The 21311-nt window shown below is 48.0% G+C and overlaps 10 protein-coding genes across 10 annotated transcripts; 3 read left to right on the top strand and 7 right to left on the bottom strand.

Annotated features, from left to right (window-relative positions):
- Window positions 1-1722: 1722 nt before the first annotated feature.
- On the bottom strand, window positions 1723-4159 carry SERLADRAFT_479838 (uncharacterized protein; the record flags this gene model as incomplete). The annotated part of the gene is made up of 14 exons (XM_007324012.1): window positions 1723-2061; window positions 2126-2297; window positions 2348-2460; window positions 2512-2703; window positions 2763-2794; window positions 2850-2895; window positions 2949-2963; window positions 3011-3076; window positions 3142-3225; window positions 3285-3546; window positions 3601-3711; window positions 3769-3833; window positions 3884-3891; window positions 3952-4159. 14 exons carry the CDS (start codon window positions 4064-4066, stop codon window positions 1993-1995), a joined length of 1350 nt encoding a protein of 449 aa, XP_007324074.1.
- Window positions 4160-5040: 881 nt separating this feature from the next.
- On the bottom strand, window positions 5041-5440 carry SERLADRAFT_402849 (uncharacterized protein; the record flags this gene model as incomplete). The annotated part of the gene is made up of 2 exons (XM_007324011.1): window positions 5041-5313; window positions 5373-5440. 2 exons carry the CDS (start codon window positions 5399-5401, stop codon window positions 5109-5111), a joined length of 234 nt encoding a protein of 77 aa, XP_007324073.1.
- Window positions 5441-5692: 252 nt separating this feature from the next.
- SERLADRAFT_374605 (uncharacterized protein) lies at window positions 5693-5890 on the bottom strand (the record flags this gene model as incomplete). The annotated part of the gene is made up of 1 exon (XM_007324010.1): window positions 5693-5890. The coding sequence occupies one exon, from the start codon at window positions 5888-5890 to the stop codon at window positions 5693-5695; it is 198 nt and encodes a 65-aa protein (XP_007324072.1).
- Window positions 5891-5997: 107 nt separating this feature from the next.
- On the bottom strand, window positions 5998-6441 carry SERLADRAFT_402847 (uncharacterized protein; the record flags this gene model as incomplete). Its single annotated transcript, XM_007324009.1, has 3 exons — window positions 5998-6032; window positions 6053-6090; window positions 6226-6441. A coding segment is annotated over one exon (216 nt), but the record flags the coding sequence as incomplete, so codon positions are not given.
- A 1305-nt stretch (window positions 6442-7746) lies between these two features.
- SERLADRAFT_479832 (uncharacterized protein) lies at window positions 7747-8264 on the bottom strand (the record flags this gene model as incomplete). The annotated part of the gene is made up of 2 exons (XM_007324008.1): window positions 7747-8216; window positions 8242-8264. A coding segment is annotated over one exon (288 nt), but the record flags the coding sequence as incomplete, so codon positions are not given.
- Window positions 8265-8299: 35 nt separating this feature from the next.
- Window positions 8300-8928, bottom strand: SERLADRAFT_479831 (uncharacterized protein; the record flags this gene model as incomplete). Its single annotated transcript, XM_007324007.1, has 1 exon — window positions 8300-8928. The coding sequence occupies one exon, from the start codon at window positions 8644-8646 to the stop codon at window positions 8317-8319; it is 330 nt and encodes a 109-aa protein (XP_007324069.1).
- A 45-nt stretch (window positions 8929-8973) lies between these two features.
- On the top strand, window positions 8974-9318 carry SERLADRAFT_443399 (uncharacterized protein; the record flags this gene model as incomplete). The annotated part of the gene is made up of 1 exon (XM_007324006.1): window positions 8974-9318. One exon carries the CDS (start codon window positions 8974-8976, stop codon window positions 9316-9318), a length of 345 nt encoding a protein of 114 aa, XP_007324068.1.
- Window positions 9319-9437: 119 nt separating this feature from the next.
- SERLADRAFT_479826 (uncharacterized protein) lies at window positions 9438-12390 on the top strand (the record flags this gene model as incomplete). The annotated part of the gene is made up of 9 exons (XM_007324005.1): window positions 9438-9918; window positions 9971-10015; window positions 10074-10114; window positions 10173-10252; window positions 10323-10977; window positions 11040-11783; window positions 11842-12093; window positions 12171-12269; window positions 12346-12390. 6 exons carry the CDS (start codon window positions 9775-9777, stop codon window positions 11272-11274), a joined length of 1200 nt encoding a protein of 399 aa, XP_007324067.1.
- Window positions 12391-12951: 561 nt separating this feature from the next.
- On the top strand, window positions 12952-16319 carry SERLADRAFT_479824 (uncharacterized protein; the record flags this gene model as incomplete). Its single annotated transcript, XM_007324004.1, has 11 exons — window positions 12952-13284; window positions 13338-13452; window positions 13514-13582; window positions 13635-13758; window positions 13813-13957; window positions 14025-14180; window positions 14241-14416; window positions 14486-14621; window positions 14673-14735; window positions 14801-15441; window positions 15501-16319. 10 exons carry the CDS (start codon window positions 13193-13195, stop codon window positions 15057-15059), a joined length of 1335 nt encoding a protein of 444 aa, XP_007324066.1.
- Window positions 16320-16769: 450 nt separating this feature from the next.
- SERLADRAFT_364096 (uncharacterized protein) lies at window positions 16770-21200 on the bottom strand (the record flags this gene model as incomplete). Its single annotated transcript, XM_007324003.1, has 21 exons — window positions 16770-17117; window positions 17171-17321; window positions 17375-17424; window positions 17477-17566; window positions 17622-17982; window positions 18032-18225; window positions 18275-18406; window positions 18468-18564; window positions 18623-18766; window positions 18817-18935; window positions 18991-19032; window positions 19085-19196; window positions 19254-19310; window positions 19364-19523; window positions 19572-19695; window positions 19748-19893; window positions 19956-20144; window positions 20194-20538; window positions 20594-20923; window positions 20989-21053; window positions 21111-21200. 21 exons carry the CDS (start codon window positions 21198-21200, stop codon window positions 16987-16989), a joined length of 3129 nt encoding a protein of 1042 aa, XP_007324065.1.
- Between the last annotated feature and the right edge of the window lie 111 nt (window positions 21201-21311).

The raw sequence follows: 21311 nt of genomic DNA, 5'->3' as shown, positions 1-21311 counted from the left end.
AGAGAACCACGGCAGCAAACACGATGCGTGGAAGACGTGCGAGCAGGGAAGGACAATGATCTTGGGGTCATCAGACTCGGTGGGGATGTCGTTGGGAGATGAATCAGACGACTGCTGATCTGTAGATGATGACGAAGAGGGTTCGCTAGGAGCAGATGATACAGGAGGCTCTGCATCCATAGAATGCTCGCTAGCTTCCGCATCATCTGATTCGCTGTTCGCAGATGTATTTTGGTCAACATATGCCTGCTCTTCAGACGCCTGTCTCGGCCTAAATCCATCGCTCTCCGCGTCCAGAAGAGTATCCCAACAAATAGCACAACCAGGAGAATTAGAGTTGGAATCGTCGACAGTGCTGGCGTCGTCCACATGACCACCTGGTGCGCCACCTACCCTCTCCAGTCGCTTCACCAACCCTATCGGGACAACTTCCAGACCTGCAACGAGCTTCTTCGCACGGTCAGGGTCTTCCCTGTTATCATCACCAGCGCCCATCGCATGCATCTGTTGCAAGAAAGCTCCAAACGAGGCAACAAGCTCTTCCCGAGCACCTGGCTCGTCAAAGACAAAGTCGAAAGGGGGGGCTTGCCCGTTAGCGTTACCGCCAGGTGGACGAGTGGGGAAAGCGCGAGGGGGACCAGTAAGAGGTATGCTGAATGTGATTCCCGTGGTGAATATGGGGAATGCGCCCCCGCGATGAACACCAGGCTGACCGGGTTGGCCAGGTTGTGCATTAGCATTAGCATCTTGATTACCAGTAGTAGGATTCGAGGGGTCAACTTCAACGTTTTCTGGATTTGGATTGAAAGCAGGTAATTCATCAGGAAAGATGCCAACAAAGGGTTCTGGGAAAGGGTTCTGAGCACCGTCCGGCATGTTGAACAATCCATCTAAGATTCCCCCAAGGATAGGATGTTGGTGGTCGGCAGGACCAGTAAAAAAGGGTGGTTGCCATTGTTGGTGACCCGTGGGTGGATCTCCCTCTGGAGGATTGTCGACACGCTGAGAAGGATGCCGGCGGTCCCGAGCCTCATCACCGTCCTCTTCAACTCGAGCACGCCTGCTCCCAGCGATAGGTTCCAAGGGAGGAAGGTCGTCCTCATCTACCCATGTACTATCACGGTCATCATCGACAGGCTGGAGATCAGGCATCATTTCCACTTCGTGTGCTGACCCCTCAGATGAGCTAGATAGCGATTGCAGTTCTGGCATCGAGTCATAGCCATCGTCACGGCGAGAGCGAGTTGGGCGACGAGGGACAGCAAAGTCTTCAGCCATGGTGGCGTCCTCCTGGGTAGAAAGCGGATGCTCTGTGTGATGTGAGTGTGGCTCAGCGGAAGCGCCCTCATCCACTGGTGTCATTTCACGGTCAAGAACCTCAGCTACAGGCTGTCCGTTAGCAACGACAGCCGACGTCGCCTGCGACGAGGACGACGTACTATTTGCAGAGGTCCCAGCCTGTTGTTCCTGTGCAGCTTCATTGCTATGTACGTTGGAATGGGGGGAAATAATGTTGCGGAAGAAAGACTGGAGAGTAGCACCAATGTGAGGGGCGCCAAAGAAGTGAGCTCCAGCGTGGTGGTTCTGGTTGTTGTCGTTGTTATTATTGTTGTCCATGATAGCGTCGACGATGTTGGCAACGACGGCGCAGGAAAGATATGGACTTGTACGTTTGGAGATGGATGTAAGCAGATGAGGTCGACCTGGCAAAGGAGCTGTGGCTGAAATCGACTTAATTCGAATGACTAAGCAAATGACATCTTATGTACCCGCATCCACCAGAACATTCCTGTCCGGTCACCCCCGGGCTCGACCGTTCGAGTCCACCGATGCACAAAGAACTTTAGGCAAACCCGACCACCAGACAATAAGACACAATGCTCAACTACGAGAAGGGTAATAATGATATTAATAGCTGTGATCAGAAAGAGAACTACAGTGTATTGATTAGGCGGAACAATAGACATTTAAAGTGTTTAAACCATGGCCTCTTCATTGGGCCTTTACCTTGCCATTGCGTGCATGTTTACGAATGTATCTCCTCGCGCTTGGAACCCCAAACTGCATTGGACAGTCATCAGTGATCATATACGTATCGTCACGTAGAGAGGTTAAGTGAACTTACCCTGATCAAAGGATACGTGACTAATAACGCCCCACCTACGGTCCACGCCCATTTGATATGCCGTGGCAACGGTTCGGGATATTGGCCCTGGCTCCATTTCGTGATGACAAGCAGCTCAGTGAGAATGGTAGCAAGTAGGAGCCAGACGTGTTGACCCATCCGTACAGCTTTGCTGTGATAAGTTGTTAGCGGGCGGCACCGACCTCAAATACAGAGACATACCGCGGGTTATTAATATATTGATACAGTTCTCTCACAGCGGGTAAAGCACATAAAAATACCCCTGCAAGACGCATGATAATAATGGGATGATCGGGATCCATCCACAACAAGCTCTACGATAACCTCTCAGTCATAGGTCAATATTGGGCCAGATTGGAAGTTACCTTCAGATAGAATGGGTTCAACTCAGCCGCAAGAAATACGGCAAGCAGCAACACGACCGTAACATAATGTTGGAACGATGCTGTACCCTCCCATTTGAAGGCTGTCCAATCGTGTGGGGAGAATTGGCTCAAAACTCGTCGTGCCTTAGATCGTAGACCCCGTGTTTGCCTCAGGCCACGCCACTGATAAGGCTATAAAGGGTTTAGTGAGAGAGAGCACACAAACACAATTTGAAGGACGCTTGCCTCACCTTGACTTCGAGGTACTGGCAAGTTTTCATTCCTGTCGTACTTTATGAACTCCTTTCATCCCATTAATAGAAATCAGAAAGGATTACCCAGATATGTGCCAAGCCAATTACAGAGCAGGACATCGAGTATCCACTGCGTGCAATATGCTATCAATTTCAAATCGGCAAACTTATGAAATGACTGACATGATCCCACCAGCACTAGGAACCGGTAAGCTAAAGAAGGTGAAAGCACACTTCAGACATACCTCTGCAAAGTTTGGTAACTGGTGCTGCAAGCTATATTCAGCAAATTCAAATGCGATACTCAGGATCTTTGGCAATGGCATCATGAGTAACACTTAAAAATATACTTCATCCGCGGCCTAAAGACACTTACCCAACAGAACCAATAGTCCCGGAGGATCATGGCCTTGCCAAACCAGCCCAAAGCATGAGCAATGCAAAATATGTCAAGTGCACCCTTCGGCATTATGTTAGTTATGTATTTAGAAACCCGGGAGAAAAAGCACGAGGACGCACCCATATATTTTGGGAGGTCAGGTCGCAATTATCCGCGTAGCTTTTCTCTGGCAGTGGCACGTTTAGCGACGGGTCAAGGAGTGTCATCATTCCCCTAGCAGAATGCAAGTCCTGGAAAAGGAGAAACACAAGACCCAATTCATATAAAAGATTCACACCGAGCACTACCCGCCAGAACGCTGGGTGGGGTCGGATGAAAGGACCATCGCGAAACTGGATCATCGAAAACATAAGAAAGGAGACAGCAGCTGCATATGCGCCACTTGAGAAGAAAACTGCATAAGCCAAGGATCAATGCACAGATGAAGGGACATACACTCGGCGTTTATCCCGGCCCTCCTCTAGGACATCCTGGGTCATCGCGACATAAGCTAGGGCTCCCATGCCAAATGCCAACGCTGTGAGCGTGATTGGCTTATAGAAGAACCTTCCGTGGAACATACGTGAGCAAAACGACACCGGTTTGAACCATCAAACCCCTCACTCAATAGAAGTATCATGTATCTCTTGAAACGGTCTTATTCGTGTGTACGACTCCGTGCGGTCGGCCTTTCATTATCTTTCAGTTGACAGCAGCGCTGGGAAAGAATCCTACGTACATCATACCCTGTGATAGCATCAACTTGATACCTGCTGAATGGTGTGATGCGCTAAAGAATCAACTCACAACGAACTGGCACGCCGTTCAAGCCAGGAATAGGTTCAGGGTCGAATGGCGGTGAAAGCAACACGTCTGAATCATCTACCGGGGATGCTGGTGAAAGCTCCTCTCCTTCTGACATTGTTCTAGATAGCGTCTGTGGAATACAATAAGTGTGTGATGAGAACAAGGGTTGACATAGACCCAGTTGCAAGAGAAAGGACCTTGCGCACTCGCCTGACGGTGGCGGTGACGACCGCATATCAAAGCACGTGCGTCATGCGCGCACGGTCTCAGTCACGATCGTGATCACATTCACAAGTTGCAGCATATACGATCACCGTACATTTAAACTAACCGTCAACATGTTATCCAGTACCGCTACAAGACGGTTATCCCAGATAACCGGTCAAGCGGTAAATACGTACTACAACGCATACAGCGTATTGCCTACAGACGGGTGACAGAACAAACCATTGGACTCCGATGCTTTTTGACCCTAATCTCAAGCTCCTTGAGGCATTTGTGTGCTAGACCCGGCATTCATAGAACAAAACTGGGAACAAGATCAAGAGGCATCGAAGGTCCGAGGGAAACAGCTCAGGCCACGGAGGACAGGCAAGGATAGACTATGGCCTCACCATGCCAAAGCTTCGGATAGCTGCGATTGATGAGCCTTATTTGAGCGCCGTCAAAGAAGATAGAAGGAAAGATAAAGAAAAGGTCATGTTTGGGCGGAGACCTTGAGTTATTAGCAACGCCACGATGTCTCCACATCTCCTCAGCAACCCTCAATTATATCTTGTCGAGTTCCTTGTGCTCTTCTAGTTCTTCACCGGTCGTTATCTGGCCTTCTTGGCCTACTTTTATCGCGGCAGAGTCAGCGAGAGTTGTGCATGATCATCCTTCCAGGATGATTCTTGACGCGCTGATATATGGTGTGAATATAGATGGCTAAAACTAGACTTCAACATATCCTCTCAAGGATTCCACGTTGCAACTTACCGGCGGTCTAATATCAGAACTGTGTGTAGAACATTGTAATTTTGAGCTTAGTGCCCTTGATGCGCTTTTGATGGCATGTATGCTTCGAGTCAAAAAAAAATATAACTTGTTCGAACGTATATATTTGGACAATATTGATATTGATTATATGGGGAGAATGTACATGACCTGAAATCAATTCATAAGTCCCGGTAAATCAAGATACACTGATTGACAGCGGCATAGACGAACCTGTCGTAGTATGTACGTTGTGTGGTATAACCTTGTGACGCGGCATACAAAAGCACCACCAATAAAGTGACAGAACTTCGGCCGCAGCATGCACCACTTGGAGCACTGTTGTTACAGTATGACATTTGACAACGAGGGAATTCAAAGCTGGAGCTGAGAAGATAAATCAGGATGGACTCGGACTGAGATAAAACTTTTGACAGGCGACTTGCCTGAGCGCCACGATAACTAGACGTGTCATGCATGGACAATTCCTAATGAATGATATTGAATGATGGGGACTCTGCGCCAAAAACACATCGTGTAGGAAAATGACGGCTCGGAGGGGTAAAATGCCGTCGATACTAACCCGATCGATTCTGAGCGCTGAGCCTCCGCATCACGATCAAGGAGTCACTGGTAGGAGTAACTGCACAGACCCCCCACAATCTTCTTCTGTGTCGTGTTTCGTCGACATTATATCATCACGGCGTCGGGTCCTTTCGCCGACCTTTGACAGGTATGATATGGTACCAAGAAGGAGAGCAAGCTACTAGGACAAGGAAAGCGCTCGAAATGACTCCAATGTCCTAGCCGCACGGATACTTTCCCCATGATCCATTGAATACATTTTCATTTTGAACGGCTTTGCATATTCCTCGTAGAACGGATCCATAGAGCTGTCCACAAAGAAAACAAGCATCAAGAGTGCGAACGAGTCCAGCCACCCTCGCGGCAATCGCAAGCGCATAATGAAAATATTAGGTACACAAACAGTACCTGATGATGTCCGAAATGGTGGGTGTCGTATTTGGTTTATTCGTATTTTCTTTCTGTTTTTCTTTCTCTTTCCTGCCAGCTACTCCGACCGTGACACTACAGTGCGCAGCTGGACCCACCCACGTCTACCACCATCGCTGTGCCGGTCTGCAAACGTGTGCCCTTCTAGATCTGATGTGGCGCAATTGCCATCGATAATTCAATCACAGAACAGGGCAGGAACGGACAAAGTCGTGTCCTCCATCTTACGTACCGATGTCAACTGTTTTCTTTTCGTACACATCGCAGGTTTCCGTGCGTTCTGCTTCAAGATTGAGTGACAGTCACTGGCAAGGATCCAGGCATTGGGTGCACATCAAAGGCCGGGTAAGTCGAGTGTGTGGAAGCGGCACCGAGTAGCTGACACCGCTTTTGCAATGAGTCCATCGCGATGGATCGCATTATGGACCCCTGAACAGGGAGGATAACGCAAGGAGGAGTGTAGTGCGCCCATATTGGTGTCAATGATAAACGTGATGAAATAGATGCGCCCATTCATCGAGGACAGTTTATTTGGTACGAAATTCGCCGGTATATAACGCGTTATGTTGATCAACGTGGAGAGTTCATTCCCGTGACCGGTTTCTCACCAGAAGTCTTGCCAAAGGGGTTGTTTTACGTCGGTAGAGAATGATGGAGAGGAGGGCGCTCATATCTAATGCAGTCGTTCATTAGTCTAGAGCATAGAGACGTAGGTGGCGTGCGTCTTTCCTTTCTTGATTTCCAGAAAGTGGATTTACAAATATAGACTGATGGCCCATTCTGATCGCCGCCTGGATCACTCTTGGTTTCCATTACAGAGCTTCTCTTACTCCATATTCAAATCCAAGCTTACTCATCCATCTCCCCTGACTGCCGAGGAGAACTCTCTCTCTCTTTTAAGGTTTCACCTTCTCAAACGTGCTGAGCCTGCAAGTGGCGTCAACGCATCCCAGATCGTATAAGCTATCGTACGACCCACTCACATGCGACCCCTGCCGATGAGAATCTTTGGCTTTGCTTATGTTTTCAGATGATAACATGTGTATGTATAGTTATCATATTGCGCCTTCTTTCTTATACTTAGTCCCCCCCGTCGGTATAGGAGAAATATATGCCCACCTTTACCTACCCGCGCTTCACCGGATTTACAACATAACACCGGACCATCAATCAAGGCGACGCTACTGCTACTAGGATGGTTAGCACTGACTTTTCATAATGTCCAACGTGTTCAAACACTTTTTAAGATAACAAGCTCCAGGCCAATCGTGCCTGCGTCGTCTTACACCTATTAGCTACGTTTGCCTCCACTCTTACTGTACCAGGAATACGCTAGCTTACTCAGTGCTTACTCCGAGACACATAATCAAGGAACCATGATATAGCTACCGTCCAAAATGATCGACATGTTCCCCAATCTGATCAATCAGCTCAATGATGTGACTGTGGACTAGGTTGAGCATCGCCTACGATACTATGTCGATCCGCCCTGTCTCACGAACGGTCCCTGTGTACAGCGCGCCCCGGCAGAGCGCTCGTACAGGTCCGGAAGGCAATTTAGAATGTATGTAGCGAGTCCAAGTGGGTCACAGTTCCTTCGGTTCGGGTGTAAACTATCTCGTGAGTCAACTTATCAGATGTATCCTGGTGTTTCAAGCAGCGGGAAATCGCGCAGTCGAGTCCGTGCCCTCACTACGGAATTGTGCGCCTCCCTCTCGCATTGTGATTTACCCCCTTTTTGTGAATTTTTTTCTGGAAGCGGGACTGATGCAGTCCGCGTAACAGCAGTGTTAATAAAAGTGTTTTGCGAGTAGCGGTCAGGCATGTATCCCCATATTGTCCTCGGATCTGTCCTTGAGTGTTCGGCATCTGCCAGCTCCAGCCCCGGACGGCGCAGGGACGAAAATGGGTGCACCGCAGTTAGACTGGATCTCAGCGCGAAAATGGCGGCATTGAATTGAATGGTCGCGGAAGAATCCGTGGCGGTACAGCTAAAGAGATAAGATGAAGATGTCGAAGCACTGTCGAATCCTGGTGAAAAGAAGAGAATGCGAGTTGAATGGACGGATTCGAACGGTGTAGCTGTCAGAGGCATTTGTTTGTTCAGGAGACCTCCCGAAAACAAGAGCAAAGCATGGGAATAGAGGCGAGCAAGTTGGGAAGGGCCCCCCCGTGGGGACAGATTTAGTTGTTTGACGCGATTGGGAGTGTGACAGTGAAGAGTGCGAGTTGGATAACGATTGGTACGACATGAGTGTGGTGGTGGCCATGATGTTGTGGCTGGTGGGTATGTGCTAAACCTCGGAGATAGTTGTCGCGCTTCTGAGAGCAAGGATGTGAAGAACACGGTTCTTTGTTAGGATTATAGGCCGGCAGCTACAGTAAAGCCGGCCGGTCTTCATTGATGGCAGTTTGGTAATCGATCGGTCCGACGTCAGCCAGATAAAGTAGCAGATCAGGCCCGATGGGGTGGAAGGTTTGCGGCATTCGAACTTCAAACTCAACAGCGTTGATCCCACCCGACCATGACGGACGCTTTAGACATACGTGGAGTTGCTCACTATTCCTCCGATCTGGCAAACGATGGTGAGAGAAGGCAACACCGTCCCCTCGTGCCTTGCTCTCTCTGCGTGAACCGTATCCCATCGACATCCACCACCCCTTGTCCCATCCCATCGACATCCACCACCCCTTGTCCCATCCCATTCACTCCACCTCCAAACCCATCCAGAACTTCTCCTGCCTTTCTTTGGCCAGAAGGCCATTTGCCGAGAAGACTGCAACCTTACGGCTAGCCAGTCGCATCAATCAGCACAAAACGTAACCGAACAATTCTGCGCGGTCTTGCACCACCGTGCCGTCGGTCCCCATCATCGATGACCGTCCTGTGAACACCATCCCCCCCCTTTGTACTTGCACCCCCTACTTTTCATCTATACCATGTAACCAGGATGTACTCCCTCTTGGCAATCCACTTCCCGTGAACCATTTGCCTCCGCTTATGTTTTTTCCTTCTTGTGATCTCATCCTCGTATGCACTTGCCTTTTTCGCAGATTTCGCCCGCTTCTCCGGACGAAAAAATCAAGCAAGCGCGCACACCTATATATGGCGATACAATAACGCAACGTCGCGAGCGGCTGTATTCTCTTCCTCTGACGCTTAGGAAGGTAGCAGGTAGTGCACTCGGACATCTTGAAACTCAATCATCCTTGGCCTATGTCAGCTGCGGATCCCTCGCAGGTTCCATACTCGACGCTATGCACTGCAGACCATTTCTTCCACATGAGCACTGCCAGCCTGCACGAGGACAAGTGCCAACTGATCTTGACATTGTGTGCGCGCTGAGATTCAAAGACGGAGGCATTGTTGCGCCATGAACATGCTGTCTATCAGATTTCTAAGCTTGTTTCCAAGCGTGGCACTGCATTTCGAATTTAGGCTCTGTGGTCTCGAGTCATGACCTGACCAAGTAGCGTTTAGTGGCATCAAGGAGAGCAACCGTTTGATCCATGTGCAACCAGCTGGCCCCTCGCTGCTTGCAGAGCGAGCCATAATCTTTCTCTGCTCACACGTTATATTTATGTCACCGCCCAGACTGGGAAGCCATCCAGGGTCACACACAGCTATCCCCTGCCGGTTTTGTATTATGATTGGGAAGATGTAATTCGGACATGTACTTATAAGACTTGTATGTATCTACATACATATCTGTCAATGCCCGAGGTGATCTGGATCTCTCTGGTTACTTAATGGCGCCGTGAAGCACTTAAGACTAGCACCGTCTCTCCTCAGTCTCTTTCTTTCCTCGCATCGTATTCCACTTTCCTTCCAAAATGTCCACAGACTCTTTCCAGCCTCCCATCCAGCTCAAAGGCGAAATCATGGACCTCGACTTCACCGTAGACACCGACCACAGAAAGAGGAGACGCAATCGCACCACACAGTCCTGTCTCAACTGCCACACCTCAAAGCGCAAAGTAAGCCCGGCACACTCTCTAAAACTTTTCATCGCGTTGACTCTCCTCCAAGTGCGATAGAAAACGGCCTTGCCAGCGTTGCATTCAGCTCGGTCTGGTAAAACTTTTTTTGTTGACATATCCTCGGCCGAAATTCATCTCGGTATTCATCACAGACTGGCTTGTGCGTGTATGAGATAGATGACCCAGCGTTGAGGTAAGAGAATCTCTGCGTCTTTTGTTGACTCTTGTTGAGTGTTCTTTTGTTTGTCCAGGGACGATCCCTCTGTAGATGAAAATACCCGCCTTCGTAATAGAATCGCAGAATTAGAGAGCCTGGTTAGAGAATTACGGGGTACGTATTTCGTCACATCCCATTACCTATCTATCTATCTATCTATCTCATATTCATCATCCATGCACAGGCAAGCCTCATCCCCGCTGGGCTGATGCCAACTTTCGAGACGGCGACCCCTCCGAACGCTGGCACTCTCGAGCGGCAAAGAACAATATGTTAAAACGCCGGGGTCGTTCGCCAGATCAACCCCATGGCCAGCCCAACATGGAGGTTCGCGGTCTCGTCGCCGCCTCTGTCAAAACAGAACCACCAGCCGACATCTCCCAGCAACACCTCTACCGGTTCTCGCCTTCGCCTCCAATGTGCTACAGCGGTTTCCAGTCAGATAACTCGACCTCGCCAGTCTCGCCATACGAGCGTCAAACCTCGCAGCATCACTTTAGCAACGGGAGTGGCCCTTCGGGAGGGCGTTCCGCCATGACGTACTCGGCGCCTTCATATCCAAATCATCACAATGCCAGCTCAGCCTCGTTTTCAGATAATGGGAATGGTTTCTCTTTGAATGACGAGAGGGTGTTGTATGCCCACCACTTCACTGCAGATAACCCCCCAGCCCAGACCTTCTGCCCCTGCCGTACAAATCCTGCTGCTGGTCACGCCTTGATCTCACTGACACATCAACTACAAAATACGCTGAGCTCGTTGCGACAGTACACCCAACATCCCTCGAACACGCAGTGTCAGCTCTACAGGCGAATCGTCGAGCTGAACGACATGATGCAGTATGTCTCTCTTCAAACTGACGCAGCCGCATCAGCACATGAACTAATTTGTTTTTTGTGAGAATCAGTGGCAATGAGCTAGAAGAGGTAGCAGGGTCACCATACGGCACGCTTCCCACACCAACGGAAAGTGATATAATGTCTAGCCACTCGTCCTCTTCAAGTACCCCATTTCATGGATCCTCCGCTGGGGCTTCTGCTCCTGACTGGAACGCAATGACCTCCGCCGCCGGATATAACCCTTATTTCCCCATATCATCGGGTGAACAGAATTTGTATAGTAATGTCATCACATGAGCAGGTGATCCGCTGATCCTGGACACCTGCACTCATTCAGTTTAGCCACCGAAACCTTGGACGATTAGAGATTCCACGGAATATTCTATGTACATCACGCGGGCTGTGGTGGCCTCCGGGCTGCTTGTACTTTCTCTCCGTCCTGTCCTATAGAGTCGCATGTTATACATTGTATACTACACAAGTTTTTTTTGGCTGCTTAACTATCTATACACGGATTTGCTACATAGGTGTCCCACTACTAATTGACGGGTAGATCGAACCGGAAAACACGTTGTGATTGAGGATCAGACAGTGTTACTTTTTTCTCAGCGTCCTGTTTCCATCTGTCCCTTTCTACGAAAAGCACTTGGCCGTCTCTTTTCACTAATATCACAGTTGAAAGGCGAGTACCATAAAGGTCACGATGACCAATAGAGGCTGTTGGGTTGGAGACGATCGGTAGAGGATTGACCTGGATTGTGTTCCGCAACTCCGAACGCTGACGAGGCGCTTCTGGCGAAGTCCAGCTTGGGTTAACGTCTGAGTCAGAACGAGCAGCAGATAAAGCAACGCCTTGGCACTCACGTCAATAGGTCAAACAGTTCCTCGGTGAACTGATCTTCAGTCCTGTCTGGCATTGACGTTTCCAGTATAGCCTTCAGGGATCGGATGCCATGTTGGACTTTAGGCCATTCATTAGCTCCTTTGTCTTCGATGCCGTTCGACATCCCTCCGCAGTGCCTTTGGGAGCTTGATAGAGCATGGGAAGTGATGAATCCGCCAGCACCGCGATTAGTGACATACGTGCCATCAAAGGACAGGGGCCGTTGATTAGAAGGTCAACAAGCTCTTCTCACAGCCACGCACTCGTGTCCTCGACGTTGCAAGTTACATGCGGTCTTGCGGCACAATGGCGTCTTGCAGGTGCTTTGGGGAATCAGACGTAAGAAATGAAGAAACGAGGTGACCCCTTGATGAAGTGAACTTTGCCAGCGGTTCTGTGATATTGGTCCTGTGAAAGAGGAGAAAAAAATTTGTATGGGCCTGGTCCTTGATGTGAGATTTTGCGCCTTTCAGAAAAAGACTTACAAAACTGCTATCTTCCCGGTCCGGCTGAGACCCAACCATGTTCCCCCGGCAAGAACGTCAATGCCTGACAAAATGGCCCCCTCTCCACGGCTGATACTTGAAGACGTGTGGCCGAATGAATGGAAGTGGGCTTCTTTCGTGGGTCTGGATAGATATTCATCGCGATTCGTGCACAGGATGCTTTTGATCGATCACCATCAACGTTTTTTTCTCGAAATCTTGCACGGATAAGAAAGGTATGCATACAGAGAATAGTCCGGATGCTCAAGGGTCCATAAAGCAACGCACATGTTCTACCTAGCGCTGAGTACTTGCACGAAACACGATGCTGGGGAGATCAATGAAAGATGTAGATTTGAATATGTGGGATTCAGAAGAGCTGAATGCACACGCCGTCTGGGATATGACTAAAAAGTCCAGGTACATGAAGGGGATTGCTGTAAAGATCAGACTCACAATTATGGTCTGCTGTGCGTGAAGACCGCTTAGAGTCAGACTCGAGACCGCTGGGATATGTTTAGTACATACTCAGACGGCAAAATGCGAACGCCAGGCAATACAATTTGCAGCTTATTCGACGCCTGAGAGTGCAAAGATAGGGATTTTCAGTTATTCTAGATTAGCCAGAGACAAGCACCCTGCAGTGTTTGCTTGGTTATTGGGAAGAAACGAGGCAAGACGACTGGGCTGGGTGGCTGAAGAGGTTCTCACGCCCCCTTGTCCCTAGCCTTACACCGTATTGAGCCTTTATCTGCTTCTTGGAGAAAGAACACCCAGCTTGGACTCAGAACCTTGTGTGTCTGATTCGCGAACAGGATCGAGGCAGCAAGAGAAACGAAGAACACAAATGAAACCCGCTTCCATAGTTGTTATAGACAATGGAGCCTCCACGATAAAAGCAGGTGTGGCGAGCGACGCGGCGAAGCCTGAGGAAGTCAGGTGAGTACGGAACCTATGTAAGATAATCATTGATTGACATGAGTTATTGCCAGAATAATTCCCAATGCTATCGTCCGTTCAAAAGGTGACAAGACCACCTATTTTGGCCACGAACTGGAACGCTGTCGCGATTACTCCTCTCTTCATTATCGCTTACCCTTCGAAAAGGTTCGTCTTCTGCATATCTGTCTATCACCGAGGAGCACTCACGTTTGTTCAAGTGCTACAGGGTTACCTTGTAGACTGGGATGCACAGAAGGCCGTGTGGGATGGCATCTTCTCCTCCCAAGTCTTAGGAGTGCGATGGCCTTATCTGTCACTCTTGTCTGTTCGCTTAACGAGATTTTTAGGTAAACACGCCGGAAAACTCGCTCCTTATTACAGAGCCCTACTTCAATTTACCCAACATTCAAGATGTCTACGATCAATTCATCTTTGAAGAGTATGAATTCCATTCGTACCATCGGTGTACACGTGGGTTTTGAGTTGTTATCACTAATCTACGAGTTACCAAAATGCTTCCTTTAGCTGCTTCGCTGATCCCTCATGGCCAGCTCTTTTTATCCGACACCAATCCCCCAGCAGAATGCACGCTGGTTGTGGACTCGGGATTCAGTTTTACCCACGTCATCCCCATTATCAATCATCGAATACAGTGGTATGCCATAAAAAGGTATGGCCCGATCTTTTGTTCTGGAAGTCCGTTCGAAATGAATTAACACCGATGCAATGCGGACCAGATTAGACGTTGGAGGAAAATTACTCACTAACCAGCTGAAAGAGCTCGTATCTTACCGCCAATGGAATATGATGGACGAAACTTACATCATGAACCATGTGAAAGAGTCATGTTGTTTCGTTTCAAGCAGCTTCTCGCAAGATTTGGAGATGTGCCGGTAAGTCCTCGTTCACCGGTTGAACTTCTCCCGGTTTATTCTGAGCTTTCCTATCTACAGTCTAAAGCCAAAACGGAATCCGATAGTCCAAGAGTACATTCTACCAGACTTCTCTAGTAACCGAAAGGGGCGTGTCCGCCAGCCCCATGATACTGTCTCTGAATCAGACCAAATTCTTTTCATGGAGAACGAGCGTTTTTCGATTCCAGAATTGATCTTTCGCCCCGACGACATCGGTAGGTCTCAAACCAACACTGCGCGTTGGTCCCGTGCCCATTGTCCGTAATGCGCTAACCGAAGTTCAGGTTTGGATCAATCAGGGCTGGCACTAACCATTGCGGCATCCATCTCGCTTTTGCCACAAGACCTTCAAGGCATGTTTTGGGCAAACATCGGCTTGATCGGTGGCAATACATTATTTCCAGGTTTTCATGCTAGACTGTGGGTCTTACCTCTGATTATGCATTTCTAAAAATAGTGATGACGCCTTAGGTTGTCTGAGCTACGATCGCTTGCCCCACTGGACTTTGATGTTGCCATCTATCAGTGCGATAAGTAAGTTTTGCCAGCAGTGCTGCTCTCTTTAGGCGCCATTTATTCATGATTTACTGTACCATTAGCCCCATTACTGAAGCTTACCATTCTGCCGTCAACTTTGCCCGTCAGCCCGACTTTTTTGACCATGTCGTTACCCGAGCGGAATATCTGGAAAGTGGGAGCAGTGCGTCTCGAAGAAAGTTTCCAGATTGGCAGGTAGATGAGAAAGACAAGGGGAAGGAAAAAGGTAAAGAAAACGAAGATCAACTTGAAGACAGACCTCAGGCGAACAAAAAAGCTCGAACGAAGCCTCGCACGTTCTCAACCGTTCGACGTCGATGAATGACGGTTTTCATTTGCTTTCACTACGTCACAGTCCACTTACGTTCAATTCAAAGACCTATACTGTGATGTCTTGTTTTAGTCAGGTCCCTTCGCCAATGCTACATATTTGTACTCGTGTGGTAAAGCCTCAGGCATACTCTTTATCTGTGATTAGATATCATGACGGTGCCGATGATTTCCGACCACTTTATCCTTCGGCCCTTTAACAAACAACGGGGGCCTCCAGGGTTTTGACTCTACACATAAACCGCTTCCCATTACCCGTCTCCTTACGCGACACCGCCGAGTTACTGTGCTCGATCTTTACCCATTTATCGCTCGCCTTCGCGATATCCCTCAGCGATGCTAGATTTAAAATGAAATATCAATCCCCTGAAAGGTACTTTTAGCGGCGTCTAGTATTTTTCACTCACGTTTCAAGAAAACCAATCTCGTTAGCTAGCTCCAACGGCTCCCTATCCTCGCCGCTAGTTCTAATGTCGAGCCAAACCTCGGCAGGCACAGCGAACGATGCGATTCCAATGTTGGATGGAGATCGATCCACTTCATTTGCGTTTGCCGCCGAACGATCGAACAGGTCATGATCACCCCCCGCCCTATCTTCAAATCGGGAAAAATCATCATGTTCTAGCTCGAAGACCAGAGAGGAAGCATGTATCTGTTCAATCCGCAATCGAACTCCGAACGTCGTCCATTGCTTGTAGTCCATCCACGGGAATAACAATGAGGTGCGCAGCATGGAGTCTTGCAGCTCTGGGACACTGACAGGGGATATCGGAAGCCAGTGCAAATCTGATGGATGAGGTGGCGCAATCTTTGTCGCAAAATTGACTATCAATTCGTTTACAATTTGTCCGTCTTCATCGCCTTCGTAGACGTGAGATGCAGTAACAAGCCCAAGATAGCGTCCTGGGGTGAATTCCCTGATCGCTCTTTGCGCCCTGGAATCTTTCTCCAACGAGGCCTCTAGTTGTCCCGTATCAAGTGCGAAAGCTACATATGTCCCAGGCCATATCTTCAGACGTTTCTGGCAAGAGGGAGATGTGTCACCGTCATTTGAGGCCGGTATATCTGACGACAAATTGCCTATCAAGCTTGGCCGCCGGGAAAGACAGAAGCTCCTAAAGTTAGAAGAGCTCGGGAAACCCGGACTGTTTGGCGGCGAGAATGTTGGAGAAAGCGGTGACAATGGATGAAGGCTGGTTTGATGATCCATGGTTCTTTGATTTATTTGATCTTGCGCTGCACATCTTTATGCAATAGTTATTGGTCAAAGCGTTTTGTTTAACTGTGAAAAAGGCCAAAGCGCACACGGGTGGCCGACAGGTCACCGCTTCTTCGCGATAGTGCCGTCCAATTGTTTTGATTCTGTGTCTTGTTCTGCGTTATCTCCTGTGGCTTTGTCGCCTCTATATGGAAAAGCCCTGAGACGCTTGAACTTTAAGTACTCGATCTTTGTTCAGCGCTGCGCCCTTGTTAACTGTCAAATATCATCATCATATCGGCCAATAATACGCTACTCGCAATATTCATACTCCAGACCAGTGCAGTACTGGTGATACTAATACTTGAAGCCATTACTCCTTTTCCGAATACTCGCTCACATTCAACAAAACAATCAGGATGCTAACGTCTATATCCTAGATATGCAACACGCAAAGGCTGGAACATCAATGGCCAATGTTTACAACCCTATCAAAAGGCGATTTCGGGGCTACGGTCTTTCGTTCTATTTTACTATTGATAACACAAAAGATAAGTATCAACCTAACCCATCATTGATATCGTGTTTCAGAGCTCCTCCTATAGTAGCTGGACAGACAACTTTTGAGACATCCGGTAACTCTCATTCAAACTCGAATACGAGAATCACGGGGATAAAGGAATAAAAAAACAAAGGCGTGAATGAACCGTAACCGGAACGTTAGATTTGGGCCTCGTCTGCTGCTGACTGACTCTCTGCTATCCGCATGACCTCCATGAGCAATGTTTGCTGTTCAACATTAAGACCTGTGGTAGCGGCCTGATATATTGGACCGTTTTGCATTTGGAATGCTATAGAAGTGATGTGAACAGACTTATCACGGATCGAACAGATATAGACTCACTAGTTAGGGCTTGCTTGAAAGAGACGTAGGGGTTCACAACATCAAGGGGACTAAAGTAGCCAAGCTCCTCATCAATTTCAGATTCCTCAGACGATACTGAGAGATCATCTCCGTCAGCAAGTCTATCCGACTTGGCCCTGAGACGTGCACCCTATGAGTGAATGTAAGCATATGTACGGCTTTGGCGTGACAGTGTATTTGTACCTCTTTCGCAAGCATTTCGAGGTATGCTGAATCTTCATCCCACACGTCCTCTATAAATATTCGTTAGCACTCGAAGGTACCTGTGGAGAAAGTGGATGTTACCATCTTCTCCCTCGAGATTGAGGAACTTAGCATCTTCCTCGTCATCATCGTCAGATTCTTCTTGGAAGGAATCCTCCAGCGCCTTGCGTTCTAGCGGAATCGATCTTGGTCAGATAACCCTAGGCGACAACCCGCAGGAACGTACTTTCTATAGCCTGAGGAAGATCTTTGAATATTTTCAATGCTCCACCGACAATACCAGGCCAGCCATCTCTTAGGACTTCAGGTATCCTGGACGAGTCGAGTTCCATCAAAGCGCAAAGCGCTAAGATGCTAAGCTTCTTATCGTGGACACGAGGCAGGCGGCTGTCGCTGTTGATAGCCACAAACCAATTATCGAAGAATATGCGAGACGTTCCAGGTTTGCTAGTTTCCATCAAGTGCAGCGCCGCGGAAGCATTGTAGAGGACAGCGTTGACGAGCACTTCGAGATTAGCGAGTCTGAAAGATGCCGTCTCTCCCTGATCCAAGCAACCTAATGCAATCGTAATGAATTCTTGCAAGTGCTGCACAGGGAAATGAGCAACAGTCCGAGAAGGTTATAGCGACTCTTACCTCATCCACTTGGCCTCGAAGGTTCAAAAGGATGGACTCGGCGAGCTTACAGCCGTTAACTCTGTCATTCTCGCCCAACTGCGTGCTGACTATGGATGTGCGATAAATATCAATGGCCTTCTGCCTGTAGTCCGCACGGGACTTAAAGACATCAGTTCCGTAAGAAACGAAGTTGTCCAAAGTAGGAAGCATTTCTAATCAGAATTGTGAGAAAAATGTGTCGTTACTAAAGAATAATCATACCATCCAGAAAATCAACGGCATCGGATTTGAATAGGTCGTACGTGAGTTCAAACACGGGCCACATATTTGGTGAGATGCTGTGAAGTTTGAATGTGAGACTATCCACCAAGTCATACATGTTGTCGAACAGGTCTATATTTTGTGTGCGCAGATGAGATATCAAAAAATTTGGTGGCCTACAAGAAAAACATACCCAGAATTTTGTGCTCCAGTGTAAATCTGATGATGGGGATAATGATCTCCTGAATCTGAGATAAGATTTCTGAGGAAGACTCGACAGAGGCAACAATCTGTGTGACAAGTAACCCTGAGTTCAATGCATTGTATACGATATTTACTTTGACATACCGTTCCGATGGTCTTAGCGACTCCCATAGCTCCATAGATCTTCCCATCATCGGCATCAGACAAGAGAGAATCTGAATCAAGAGTTTGTGGGTCAATTTCTTCTTGCGAAATACTTTCTCTAGCAAGGCGCAAGTAGGAGTCACACTGAGCAGAGTGATTAGTAGTACAACCACTGAGTGGGTGAAGATACACACCAATCGGGCAGTTAATTGAGCTGCCACAGGGAGTAACTCGGACTGGAAACGCTCGACCATGGTCTCCATGCAATTGTTAAGAATGTCGAGATCCGTCTCATCGGACAGCTTAAGCAAATCTGTTTTATGTCAGCTGATTGATTGTACTATCGCTACATTGATTGTACTGCACACCTTGTATAACCTTGCCAACCTGTGGCGCAACTGCTTCTTTAACTGGATAAATGATCAATATATCCTTCATGGGTCAGAGGGCGTTGAAACATACCAGATTCGTGAATTACAATCATCTCAGTCAGAGCAAGAGCAGCCTGGACTCTAACAGGTAACTCTGGATCATCCAGAGCCATTGCCACGGCTCTCGAGTGGTTGTTCAGATTCTAATACACCCTTATGTCAGTGCAAAGAGATATGTAGACATCAATTTGAATCATTACCTCCTCATTTGACCAGAGAAGACCAGCTTTGACTACAGTGCCTAACACTTCGCACGCCTTATGTTCTAGAAGTCAGATTTTCAGACATTGGATATATAGAGTCTACGCACGATAGCCCTGAGGTAAGGTTCAGGGGCAGAGAATTCAGGCAAAACGTGTTGTAACATGAATTGTTCCATATTGTCCTTGACTTCCGGGTGACGCATGATGAACGGACCAAGTGCAGCAGTCATGTTCAGAGCACCAAATCTCTGAGCCGGTGCCGCACCCCTGTTGACCACTAAGTTCTAATCAAGAGCAGATATTTGGATAGCTTACGAGCGTAGCACTGTGTTGACAAAACCGAGGATGGGCATAAATGTTGTTTTGGTTCTGTTGCTAGAAAGCGAGAACAAGAATGAAGTCGCAGCAGAAACCGGCGAGGAGAAGTTTTCGTATTCGTCTATGGCGAATGATTATCAGACGTCTAGCGATCACACTCGGCAAGTACATACCGACTGATGTGCGAATGTATTCGACAGGATCGTTCTCCCAAAGCTGTTGCTTTGAAGAATTGAAAGAGAGTTGAGGGAATACAAAGCTCGATACAAGCGTCTCGAAATGAGGCTTCAAAAGAGTCCAAGTTGTCTTGGGCTTTACACTACAGCACGAATAACTGTAAGAAAAAAGCGCATCATCGCTTTATGACAGACAGGAACTAACCATTCAGTAAAGAACTGGAAGATCTGGTATTGACATTTCTTGGATAGCCATGCTTGCCCAGAAACGTAGAGCTCCACTTGCTGAAGGTAAACTTTGAAAATTTCGGGAGCAAAAGTAGTGACAAAGTGTGTGGCGAAAGGGCCATACTCTTCCTGCATAGGAGTAGGCAACTGAGAAGGATTTCCAAATCTAAACTATGGTCAAGCCTGAATCTTAACATAGTGAATACTGGACTAACCTGTGAAACAGACGACCAAGAATACCGTATGCCCACTTCTTCGCCTTCCACCATTCACTACGTTCGCGATCTTCTTCATCCCCAGGTACAACCTCTTTTGGAATTTGAAGGTTAACGACTTGGAAGAGCAATCTTCCCCAGGGCACAAGACTTTCACCACTCTGCTGGTGAGTGCTCAAGTTAACGATGATACTACTCTTATAAGTTTTTAGGATAAGATGGAGCATAGTTGGGATCTCTTGTGATGTAGAGGGAGGTGTGTTCATCATTCCCGAGGCGATGTGAACCAAGGTAGGCATCAACTGCTCTACTATTGATGGTAAGATATCCTGCTTTTGACGGAATCTAGAGGTATGTTAAGACGAGAGCGAGAGCGAGAAAACATGGACGGATAACTGACCTGAATGCTCGAACGATCTCTAATGCAGCAACGCATCCTGCGCCGACCTCACGAATGTCTCCACTGAGTAACAGCCCCTTTACTTCGTCTAAAAGCCCAGGCCACCTGTCGGGGACATCATGAGCAACGAGATTCTTCAGAGTGCTGGCCAACTGGACGGTAATGCTCCTGGAAGGAGATGCCGCAAGCAAGCGCAAGATCGATGATTTTAATGCATCACGATCAGATGGAGCAATGGGGAGTTGGTCAGGTCGAGGCCTGGATGGATCGATAATGTATGAAGTTTGAACGCGATTTTTAATAAAGACAGAGCAAGCTTGGCGGATGGCGCTGGAATGAACCCAACAAAAACGCTATTAAGCTATGAAAGCGATCAAAACGCGTCGGACACGTACAGATCTACGCTATCACTGGCTATAATTTGGAGGAGTGCAGTGACCACGCCTTCTTGGCCACTGATCTGATCATTCATCGATGAGTAAAGCGATAAATCAGATCTCTGAAAAAGAGGCCATACCTTGCGGATTTGGAGCTCACCAGCCTTCTGAACGTTGGGATCAGGATTGTAGGTCGTTGCGAACAGATTAGACAAGGATTGGAGATCCATCTGTAGGATATGTCAGTCGTGTATTGGATCAGGTTATCACTAGTATATATGGCGACTTGCCTCGGTCAAATTTCAGACAAAGGCTTACAGCAAAAACGGTCGTGATAGGTC

Source organism: Serpula lacrymans (assembly GCF_000218685.1).
Source record: "Serpula lacrymans var. lacrymans S7.9 unplaced genomic scaffold SERLAscaffold_17, whole genome shotgun sequence".
Taxonomy (NCBI): Eukaryota; Fungi; Basidiomycota; class Agaricomycetes; order Boletales; family Serpulaceae; genus Serpula; species Serpula lacrymans.
The sequence above is the reverse complement of the archived record's forward strand: the minus strand, read 5'-3'. Positions and strand labels throughout refer to the sequence as shown.